The sequence below is a fragment of the Azolla caroliniana genome, unplaced genomic scaffold, assembly GCF_043228905.1.
Source record: "Azolla caroliniana isolate FFs.n. ecotype wild unplaced genomic scaffold, voAzoCaro1.0.p SCAF_5, whole genome shotgun sequence".
NCBI classification, from domain to species: Eukaryota; Viridiplantae; Streptophyta; class Polypodiopsida; order Salviniales; family Salviniaceae; genus Azolla; species Azolla caroliniana.
The window spans coordinates 4,289,409-4,301,615 of record NW_028230440.1 but is presented as its reverse complement, the minus strand read 5'-3'; the positions used below and the strand labels follow the sequence as shown (position 1 = coordinate 4,301,615).

The 12,207-nt window shown below is 39.3% G+C and overlaps 1 protein-coding gene across 1 annotated transcript; it reads right to left on the bottom strand.

Annotated features, from left to right (window-relative positions):
- Nucleotides 1-1,399: 1,399 nt before the first annotated feature.
- Nucleotides 1,400-5,391, bottom strand: LOC147863761 (DELLA protein RGL2-like). Its single transcript, XM_087319455.1, has one exon. The coding sequence runs from the start codon at nt 5,120-5,122 to the stop codon at nt 2,582-2,584; it is 2,541 nt and encodes an 846-aa protein (XP_087175581.1). The 5' UTR covers nt 5,123-5,391; the 3' UTR covers nt 1,400-2,581.
- Between the last annotated feature and the right edge of the window lie 6,816 nt (nt 5,392-12,207).

Here is a 12,207-nt window from a genome sequence, read left to right as displayed (position 1 = left end):
GAATTCCCAAATTCACGAAGAAAAAGTGTTAGAAAAAGTGTTACATGTCATATAATGAGAAGACATTTTGCTTAATTTAATAAAATCTATAAAACACACAATTAAACTCATGAATTAGAGAAATATGTTATATGCCATATAATCGAAAGATATTTCATTTGATTCAACAAAACTTCATGTTTGGAGACTTTATGATAATTGTGTTACTAAACTACATAGTTCACTAATCTAACATGATACACTCAAAGATGCTATTAAAAATATGATGACAAGTGATTATATGCTATGTGTGAATGCATGCTAATGCAATATCAAAACAGAACACGAAATTATTGAAGAAGCTTAACCTACACATGTGCGAGATTTCACATATCATAGAATACCTTTTGGATGAAAGCAATTTGTTAAGCTAAAGCCATCAAGGCAACATATGCAAGATATTAACAAAGGCCCTTTTAAATAAAAGCAATTTGCTTATTTAAATCCATAGATGCAACAAGTGCACAACTGTTTGAGAAGATGATCTAACAAAGTGCACAACCGCGTGGCACTCTACATTTGATTGAATATAACTTATCAACATTATGTTTGTTTATTCAATTTGCCCATCATTATGTTCAATCAATCGTGATAACCTAGTCCTTAATTTTGTTTTTGTTTTTATTCCAAAGAAAATTATGCTTCATTAGTAGAACTTGTGCATACATGACGAAATCATTAAACTGAAAACATTACAATGGCTCTAGCCATGATGACCTATAACAAATCACAAAGAAGCATTGTGAAAGACTAAAAAGAATGACATTGGTCATCCTATATATAATGAACGTCTAGCAAAACCCTTTTTTTGAGGATGATTCCCTCTTTTAACACTATTTGGACCAGTTATTGTGCAATGAAAGTAGAAAAGAGTAACATCTTTGAGCTTTGAGCTGCGATAAAATAGTGGAATTGCTCCACATGATCATATAACATGACAAACACAAAAACCATGAGTTTGGGAGTAGCCTAGGGTAGTTATAAAGAATCTTGCTCTACAACCTTGGGTATGAGGTTTAATTGTTCTCGATTTGCTAAGTTTAGCCTAAGTATAACCCAAAGTATGTGTGCACCATTACTATTTGAGCAACCAAAGAAGTCAAGAACTCCACACTAGACATCCAAGAGTTTCACCATAATTGGACACAGAACAACTAAATCAATTGCCACACATTCCATGGTGAGAGCTACAAGAAATGCACGTTTCTTCCACCTTTCGGACTGCACCTAGCATTTCACAACAATCATAAAATGTCTCACAAAGTTTGAGAGCTGTTGCCCTTGATCTTGTAATGCATAAACATGTGCTGATGAAACGTTATTAGAACAATATCAAAAACATTTGTTTCACAACCAAAGATAAACTGAAAACTCAAATCCAAGCTCCTAAGGCAATAAAAGGTCATTAGAGACTATAATTACAATATTGAAGAAAGTTTCTTAGAGAGTTTATACACCTACAAGTGGTGACATTGAATCATGCATACATACATATACATATGGCATGTGTATGCACATATTTGAAATTCATTCTATACATACAGATATGGCATGTGCTTGGACATAAACTCATCCCATACATACATGACATGTATATGCGTATGTCCATGTTAAATCCATCCTAAGCATGCATACACACATGTGCCATGAGTATGTCAAAGTGAAGTTCATCCCATATAAATAGGTAAAGATACATACATATGTGGCATGAGTATGTCCGTGTGAAGTTCAACCCAACATACATACATATAGGCATGTATATGTATGTACATGTAAACTCACACTAAATCAAGAGTGATCAAAAACTTTAGGGCTTAGTTCATATTAGAATAGTGGGTTTGCCTTCATAATCATCAATGAAACCTTGTTGTGATTAATGCCTTAAAAACAAGACTTTAATCACATCCAAAGACCCATTCATTCATTCCATTCATATGTATTATGTTATATAAATAATATATGCGTATACATAGTTTAACATCATGTATGTAGCTAGCTGTTCTTCCATCATCATCATCATCATGTATACATGTGTGTGCACACATCCATACATTCTACATACATAAATACAGAATAGCCATATTGGATTCACATACCATAAGATGTTGATATATGTGCATAAGTTGTGTCCTTCATTTTGGTGGATTGAACAAAAGATGTTTGATTATGGCTGTCATAATCGCGATCCTGTCTTGTTGAGCTCGAGGTCGAACAAAGTTGGAGCGATCGAAGGAAAGATGCCGATTTATATCTATATATCTATATATAAGATATATATGTTGCCTTCTTCATTGATGGATTGATTGATGCTCAAATGAATGTGATTTCAATTGAGCCCAATCTCAGCTTCGACCAAAAAGAGAGAGTTGAAGTGTCGAAATGAGAGGTTTCGAGGCCGAGAGTAGGCACGATCGATGGCATTCATGTACATCATGTACAACATTAACAAAACAAAAAAATCTTTACATCTGATCTTTGCATTATCTACATAGTAGTTCCGGGATCCCCGACATGTAGTGCCATTTTGATTTCCATGGACATGTTAGCCACACTGCCATGCCGAAGCGGCAATGAGTGGTCGGCTATGCCATCCCAAAGTCAGACAACCCCTGTTCTCCTCAACCGTATAGCCGTCGCCCGTGCGCAAGCTCACTAGGAGGCTCGCTTTCTTAAATGCGTCCGAACCTAGATGGAACGGCCGGAACCCGGCATTAACCATCCTATGCCGCCATTGCGAGAGCATCTCGTGCCTTTCGACCCTAGCCGCGCCTTCACATGCAACTATGTTCATTATCTCTCTCCCCAGGTAAAGCTCCGCGTAGGACAGCATGTCAGGAGTGCATGGTAAGCTCGCCTCGATCGAGTCGAACATGGTGGAGTAATAATGCAATGCCTCCACGAACCTCTTCGAGAAGACGGGGCTATTGTGGTTAGCCTCTTGCTCGACGATGGTCACAACTTTAGGGTTTAGGCTCTTGATGGAGCCTAGGACTAAATCAATGGGCGACAACACACGGTGTCCGGCATTGGAGGAGCCGGAGCCAAAGCCATCTTCATAGAGGAGCCGGTGTAATTGGAAGATCGTGTTCACAGCCACGGCTTCTTCGGGCCGAGCCTCGAACATCCATGGTTTCACATCTTCGAGGCGGGCAGACACGACCTGCCCGAACGAGAACCCGAGGCCGAAGGACTTTGCCATCTCGGCCAAGTTCGATCCGACCTCACAGAATGCATCCCGGCCGTCGGATCGGGGCGGGGCGATGGCCGTGATCCGTAGATGGGTGGGCGGGCCCTCGGGCCGAAGGGCTAAGGCTTGCATTAGAGGGGGCCATTGAGAGCCTTGCATTAGGTTAAAGTCTATGACATGCACCAGTGATTGGCCTTTGAAAGCCTCCAAGATGGCTTGATTTGCCATGAAATGGGAGAATTTGAGGTAAGGGCAGAGCTCATAGAAATTGTGGTAAAGCACATCATGAGGATCCATTGCACCTGTGCTATTATTCATGTCATTACTGTTGATGCCATGGTTTCCCTGGTGTTTGATGTGCTCATCAAGGGCCTGGGCAAAGTAATTAGCAACTTTGGCCATGGCCCCACTAGAATTAGAGGAGTTGATTAGCCTCTTAATCTCCTTCACCATGGCCATGGCAGCTGTAAGCTCTTTCTTTTGTATAGCATCTGCACATGTCATAAGAAGCTGAACAAGCCATACACCATCATCGCCATCGCCATCGCCATCACCATCACCATCACCATCACCATCATCATCACAGTCATCGCCATCGTCATTGTTACTGTTAACGCCATCATCTTTCCTGGAAGCTTCAAGAATGTTACCATGCATGGAACCTTCTAGAATGATGTTACCATACATGGAGGGTTCTTCTAGATCACGAAACCCTAATTTGGTGGTCTCCCCCTCGGACAACTCTGATTTCTGCTGCTCCTCACCAAGGCCTAATTTAGGGTCTTGAGGAAGCCCTAATTCGGGTTCTTCAACAAACCCTAATTTGGCTGAAGAAGCTGATTCCATACTGCTGAAGCTTCCTTCTTCTCCTGCTCCTTGATGAAACCCTAATTTGGAGGTGGGTTCTTCACCATAACCTAATTTAGTAACCTCCTCATAAAACGCCAATTTCGGTTTTTCACCAAACCCTAATTTGGTGGAAGAAGAAGAATCCATACTACTGAAGCTTCCATGGAAGCTTCCTTCTTCACCTGTTGCAACATGGCCAATTAAGCTTTCAACCCATCCTGCCATATCTGATGGATCATACAAAACAGAGGAGAAATAAGTAGAGAAGTCAGGAGCATCTTCTGATGCAAACAGAGACTCAAGGTGTTCAATCTTCTCTGCTAACAATGGTAGATCTGACGATTTCACTGTGTAGCCAGACTGAGCCAGAAGCATGTCTATATCTGTCCTTTCGTAGCAAATAGGGTTAGGGGTAGAGTTTTCTTTAGGGTTGATGATAGAGATAGGGTTAGGGTCGATGTTGGAGTTAGGGTTAGGGGTACGGTTGGGGCTAATGTTGATGTTGGAGTTGAGATAAGGGTTAGGGTTAGAGCTCACTCTATGGTTCATGTTAGATGTAAGGGGGTTAGGTTTAAGGTTCATGTCAGAGTTACGGTTAGGGTTGGAGTTGGAGTTTATGTTAGGGTTAGGGTTTATATTAGGTTGAATGTTGAAGTTAGGGTGGTTAGAATAAGGGTTGGTGTTAGGGTTTGTCTTTGGGTTATGTTTAGGGTTAGGGTTGGGGTCAGGGTTAAAGTTAGAGTTAGAGCTAGTGATGGGGTTTGAGTTAGGGTTTGGGGTTGGGTAAGAATTAGTGCTAGGGTTAGTGTTAGGGTTACCTTCCTGAATCTGCATCTGCTTAAATGTGGAATTAGGGCTAGGTTTGGGGTTTTGGTCACCAGAGAAGGTGGGTTGTGGCAAGGTCAGGCCGTTAATACTATGAGTGCCATATGGATTATTGCTAAGCTTTCCATGAATGCCACTTCCATCAGAGGGAAATGGCTTCTTCTGCCTCTGCTTCTGCTTCTTCTTCTTCTTCTGATTGATGTGATGATAATGAAGGTCCATGGCAACCTCGAATGTGATTAGGATAAGAGGAGGAGGAGGAGGAATCAACTAGATGTGGAGAGGAGGATAAGGAGGTGTGATTAGGAGTTTGATGAGGTGTGATTAGGAGTTTGATGAGGGGTGATTAGGAGTTTGATGAGGGGTGATTAGGAGTTTAATGAGGGATGATTAGGAGTTTGATGAGGGGTGATTAGGAGTTTGATGAGGTGTGATTAGGAGTTTAATGAGGTGTGATTAGGGAAAGTGGTATGAAGAGAGGAAGGCAAGTTATGGGCTCCTGAGAAGGGGCAGAAGATTAAATAAAAAAGGAAGGTTCTCCCCTTCTTCTTTTCTTCTTCTTCTTCTTCTACTTGTTCTTCTTGTGGGTGGATTTGGATGTGAGGATAGAGAAGAGGAGGAAGCCATGAGAGAGAGAGAGAGAGAGAGAGAGAGAGAGAGAGAGAGAGAGAATGGATTGATTGGGTGTGTGTGCCAAAAGGAGCCTCAAATAACATATATCTATGTGTGTGTATGTATATGGACATATGGTCTATGTAGCCCTTAAATGGTTATTATTATGAAACCTAGAGGGGAGGTTCTTCCTTTTTTCTTTTCTTTTCTTCATTAAATTATTGGTTGGAAGTCAACAAAACAAAAGAGAAAAGATGAGGAGTATTTGAGAGAGAGAGAGAGATAGAGAGAAGGAGAAGGAGAGATGATAGATGATGGATAGAGAGACTTGTGGAAAAGAGAGAGAGAGAGAGAGAGAGAGAGAGGCTTGGGAGGGCTTTTGGAAGGAGGAAGGGGGGAAAGAAACCTTTGTTTTTGCCCCCTCTAACATGGGGCATTAAGATCCCTTTCCCATGCTCGATCTTTCTCACGTTGCTTCTTGTGGTCGCGTGTGTGTATTTTTTGGGTTGGGGGGGGGGGGGTCTTTATGTAGATTGTCTCTCCTTCTGCTCTCCTCATTCTGTGCATTGACTCGTGCCTTGTGTGCCCTTTCACCAGTGTGTTCCCAGTGGCATGTGCCCGTTCACCCTCATTGGCAAACGCACTACCGAGGCTAAGGCCGAAACATGAGCTTTTCTTTGTTTAGAAGCCAATTTTCCCTTCAAGGGCAAGAAGAGCCTTGCTTATTTGCGATCTTCCCCTTCCCATATGTGAGTTTTTATGGCGTCATTCGTTTCTCCTTTTGCTTTTGTAGATGCTTGGAAACTTTGAGGTCGTTAGTCCCCCCCCCCCCCCCCCCCCCTCTGAAGTTTAAGTTATCACTTCAAATTTTCCTTGACCAAAAATATTTTACCAATCAAAACAAGGATTTGGGGTTTAGGGTTATCTACAATTTTCCAAGAGATATGTATACCCTTGGGTGTTTCTTTTAGAACATTTTGTAATCGGGGAGAGACGTGTACATAGACCACTTTGTGGTGGCCATGAGAGGCCAATTGTATTTAGATATCTAATATCCCATCTTGGAGAACATTCTGTTCAAGTGAGTATCTAGTTTGTGAGTATGCGAGGAGGTAAGGTCCCAGTTGTAGGAGATGTGAGGCCACTAACTTTGATTACTCCTCCAATATGCATTTGATGAAATAGGTGTGAACCCATGTCGGTTTCTATTAATTTACCCCCACAACACCATTGTAACAATTAGATTAAGTGATAATAGAGAAGTAAGGACAATTAGCTCTGGAGCGAAAAAGGTAATGAAAATGGTTGCTAAGGCAATGAAACATTTCATCTTTGGGGGTGATGTTCAAAGGATCTAGATATCCGATCATGCATGTTTTGTAGACTGTCACCACTTGAAAGTAGGTGCCCCAATGGGAAGCCAACTAACATGATGACAAAATTTGATGTATTGAAGAATGGTTGGTTCATTCACTGCATTACATCAAAGGTGGCATAGTGGTATTGCCAATTCTTGTGTGTATTGGATAATGCTTCTAAATGGATATTGCAAGCTCCTAACAATTTGACAAATATACAAGGGTTATGAATAAACGTCACAAAGTATGTATAGGCTCAAATTTCTTAGCATGAACAAAAGGGTGAAAGATACAAGTCACTTATGAAACAATCAAGGGGTATGATCTTTATCAATTAATTAGATCAACCCAATGAGCCTCACAAAAGACCCAAAACCTCAATTTAGAATAAGAGGAAAAACCCAAAGAGAGAAGTGTGTGGAAAAAGAACAGGAATAGAACTGTTGTGACCTAGGTTAAACTTATGGTTAAAGCCGATAACAAAGAAAAGATAGGTTAAACATACATAAATGTATGGTGCAACAAATGCGCAACTTATGACCACCCATAGAATGAGTGCAAGGCGCCTTTGAGATGTGCCATATGCATTATTTACACTCCAACTGTTTTGAAGATATAACACAAAGGGTTTGTTGTTGGCTCTAAACCAAATAAAGGCCGAAGATCCAAATTCCAATCATTCTAATAGGATGCCGATGAAGTATATGGGAGGTCAAAGAGGTCATACAAGGCCCAAAGTAGAGAAACAAGTGATCTTGATGGAAAGGAATCAAGAAATAATATGCTTCTATGGTGAGTGACTAGGAGTGAAAGTGTATTGAAGTTGAGAACAACCTAGAAATCCAAGCGAAAGCAAGGGACTTCCTATGAATTGCGAGTGTTCTTGAGACCATAAGGATTTGTATGGCCTCATCTATGGTTGCAATATGGTTTATCAAAGGGGCTAACCTACGATTTAATTAATATGATGCACACAAACTTGAACCTCATATGACAACAACCCCAACATTTCCAACATCAAAAACTCACAAATTAAACACCTTTCAATCATTTAATATCTCTTTGCACTCCTAGTTATGCATCAAATACGAAAGCATTATCAAAACATGCTATAAAGCCTAGAACCCCAAGAAATGAAACAATCTCAAAATGCAATGGAACTGACATAGATTAGAGCTTTGGAAAGACGAATAGAAAAGTTGTTCTTGAAACCTTGGTAATGGAAACTTGCATTGCATATATGAATGTCCAAATAAATCTTGACAATAGACAAGTTATACAATGGTGTACTATGTTATGATGACAATGTGCAAAAAATTACAATCCAAAAGCAATATTCCTCTCCTTGAGAATGTCTCTAATGAGTAATTCCCCAACCAAACAAATCTCGATAGTAGACAAGTTATACAATGATGAGTACTATGTTATGATGACAATGTGCAAAAAATTGCTGCCCAAAAGCAATATTCCTCTTCTTGAGAATATCTCTAAGGAGTAATCCCCCAACCATAACCCTCCATTTGAACACCTTAGCTCTAAATGGAAGACAGGAATGCCAACCCATTCACAACACACATAGCCACTACAAGATATATTTTCCATTATCATTATTTGGCTAGCATCATAATGTCTTGCACTAAAATCAATCGATCCCTTCCCATATGATGAAATTGAAGTTTGAACACATGCTTACCCTCCCAACCTAATGGACTTCATGTCTCATAATCAGTCTTGCATAAATATTAAACAAATCTCTATGTCTCTTTCTCCCCTTCTCTCTCTAAACTAAAATCTCGTAGAGGGGGATGCTTACCTTAGAACTCTCTCTCTCATTTCCTCACATAATTAACAAGTCATAGACCATACAACAATAGTTCCCATTACTTTAAACACATAGAATTACTCCCATAATTAATGCTTAATTTCTTCTTATTGCAACTTTCGTAGACTTCTTAGCCTTGTCTAGCATCCCTATCTCTTGTTATTATTTCCTACTTTAATTCTCGATTTACTTCTCTTGGCCTTGGTTGAATTTTACCTCACTATTCAAGGCAATTGAATTGGTTTACAAGCCACTCTTTTCCCTTCTAGGTAGAGGTGTTTTGTCCTTTTGCCTCTAGGTATAATTTTGAATGATTTCTTTGATTTGGATAGAGAAACTCTTGCTTTAGGCAGTTATTTTTTACTTAGAGTAGATGCTTTGGTTTGATTGGGCACATTCCAAACCAATTATTGTTTGCTTCAATCATGGATGGGTATCAATGTGTCTCTGGTCCTCTTTCCTCAATGTGATGGGGGAATCTCTATCGAGTGCTTGAAATTTCATCATGTTTCATTTTGTTAAAGATGGTTTGTTAGTTTGTGGTTCCATTTTTTATGAGAGTGTTGCTTTTGTTTTACATCGCTCCCAAGATCCACAAACTTAATGTAGAACATGTGACAACATCTAAGAATATCAAAGTAAAGGAGGATTCCCAATGCATCTCCCAACCATAGGGCCAACACAAGCTCTCTTGTCTAGCATGAAGTAGGATGACCTTGTCTCATATGTTCACTACCACAAATGACCAATTGTACCTATCAAATGTCAGAATGTGGGTGAGTGGATAACTTCGGGAATTGAACAAGCCGAGAGTGTGGTGATATTGCATGTTTGAATTGGCGGTATCAAAGGAACAAGATCCAAGGGGCTAAGGAAGACGGAACAATCTTCCAACAAGGGTGTGAATGAAATGAAGGTATAGATAATGAAACATGGAAATTCTTGCATTTATGATCAGTTGTGGAGTGGATCTAGGACTGTCCACGGGGTAATCAAGAGTCTCCACATTGAGGCAAATGCATGTAAAAATCACACGAAACGGGGATCTTCTTGCAACACATTATCATAAGAGAGGACTCCAACTTGAAGACCATGGAAAGAGTTAAACGAACATGGGGGGGGGGGGGGGGGGTGGGGGTGGGGGGGAGGGGTTAGGAAAAGAGAGAAACTGAAGGCATGTTTATGATGTCGTATAACTCATTGTAGTTAGGATAAGATGTCAATGGTAAGAGCATGGCTTTTATATGAGCTATGGTGTGTTGGGCATAATAAAACCTATCTAGATTTAGGTATTCTGTGTTGATTGAAAAGCAAACTTGTGTATGTGAGAAGTATCATAATGGGAGGTTCCATGTTTGTGCATGTGTTGTAAGAGTGAGAAAGAGAGTGAATGAAAAAGGGCACATATAAAAATAAAGTGAGAGATTAATAACTTGGTCCATGAGCGTAGTTGGCAAAGTTGTCCTACAATGACCAAACAGTCATGTGCTCAACCTTTACATTCCATTTTGCCATCTAATAACTTAAGAAAAAATGTGTAGCCTAAAATCGGTACTCTAATTGCAAAAGAATGGGAGAATGTGTGTGTGTGTGTGTGTGTGTGTGTGTGTGTGTGTGTGTAACAGTGTGTCTTAGTTGATAAGGTTATATGGCAAAGAAAAGAAGGTCATGCATGCATCAATAAATTAACAAAATATGTATGGTGTAATGTAGTTAACAATCTTTGCCTAGTGTGATCTAACAAAGATAAAATAGAAAGTGAGAGCTCGTTTTTGCCTCTTCTCGACCACCTTTAAACTTCTCCTTCTTCTCAAATAAAGTGATGTTAGGTGTGAAGCTTTATTGCTCGTCCGAGCATCGTCCGAACAATCCCTAAACATCCCCTTGTTTCTTGTGAGCAAGGTTTGTTGTAGGTTGAAAATTGAAAAGATGCATGTCAGTGTTACATCATTTATACCATCCCTAATAGCTTTGCTTTCGCCCTTTGAGAGAAACTAATATACTAACAAAATGAGGGATCATCGTGCAAATTTCAAATGATAAAGTTGTTAAATAAATTGTGTAACTTGACAATATATCCTCAGGGATCATCATGCAAAATTCAAATGGGCGATCATCATGCAAAATAGTTTAGATTCTTAGAATCGAAACTCTTATTACACATTTTCATGATTCCTTTTTTAGTTTTCTTAGAGAATCAAGGTTAGTTGGTCATGTTGGGCTCATTAGGGTTAAGATGGAATAGTTTGTACAATCATTGGAGAAGTGACAATGTCCATGTTTTCTCCCTAGGCCACTTGCAACTCCAACTAGATTGAATCACTAAAGGGTTTGTGTTAATTGGTGGTGATAATGGGAATGAGTCAACTTCCCCTTTGATTGTGGTTTTCATGCATTAAGTCATGGGTTACAATTAGGGAGGTGTACGACAATGACAATCACCTCCACATACAAACAAAGAAGCACACACCATGGAAGCTACGCCCCATGAAGGGAAAGAGAAGATATATAGGTTTCTCTATGCCATTAGGTGCTATCTAGCTCAACTTGATACTTCAATGGCAATATGACCAAAACACAATTGCAAAGAAGCATACTTATCAATCAAGCAAATAGAAACATAATTAATGCTTAATTGAAGTGGAGAGACATGTTGTTTATCCCTCAGTTAGACAAACACATAATTAAAACTTAATTGAATCAGAGAGGTAGGTACTAAACAAAATAGGTAGTGATGCATCAATTACATATTTTCCTTCCTCAAGCTTGATACACAAGTTGTTATTCTCTAGGGTAATGTGCAATCATTTGCGGCCTCTCAAAAAGTAAATGGATGTCCTCTAATGATCCTCACCTGGCTCATAATTCGATCATTAGATTGTAACTTAAGTTTACATGTTATCCTATTTACTTATATATTCTTTTTGAGTTTTTTTTTTCAAAACAAAATATCCTTCCAATAGTTTTCAAAAAACATATCAGCTACAAACTACAAAATAGATGGAAAAGAAATGACTATCCCAATGGCTAGCCCTGGATCCTTCATTTAATTAAGATCCATCTCAACATCTAATTACATTTCAGTATGTCCACCAATTCTCCCATGTTACCAACATCTTCTTTTCGAGTTTTATATGTCCTTTATTGGACAATCGACATCAATCCCAAACGATGAAAGTTTTTTGTATGACTCTAAATTCTAGGTGAATCACAAGACATGTTCATGTGGACTGATAAATTCTTTAAAGCACTAAACCTTGTATGGTCTTTTTCATATCCTCAAGATTCTTAAAGAGTATGCAAGAGTTGTTAGCCTTTCTCAAAAATTCAAGCTATGCATCATTTCACCAACTTGCGACATATATATAATAGGGTCATCAAGCTTGGTCCTAGGACTTTTGAATCCTCTCATGCACCATACGAGATCCTTATCACTTTCCACTTTTGGAGCTTCGAGATAACACCTAACCCTCAACAATTCTTTCTCACAAGTTTAGATAATCAAAGATACTTAC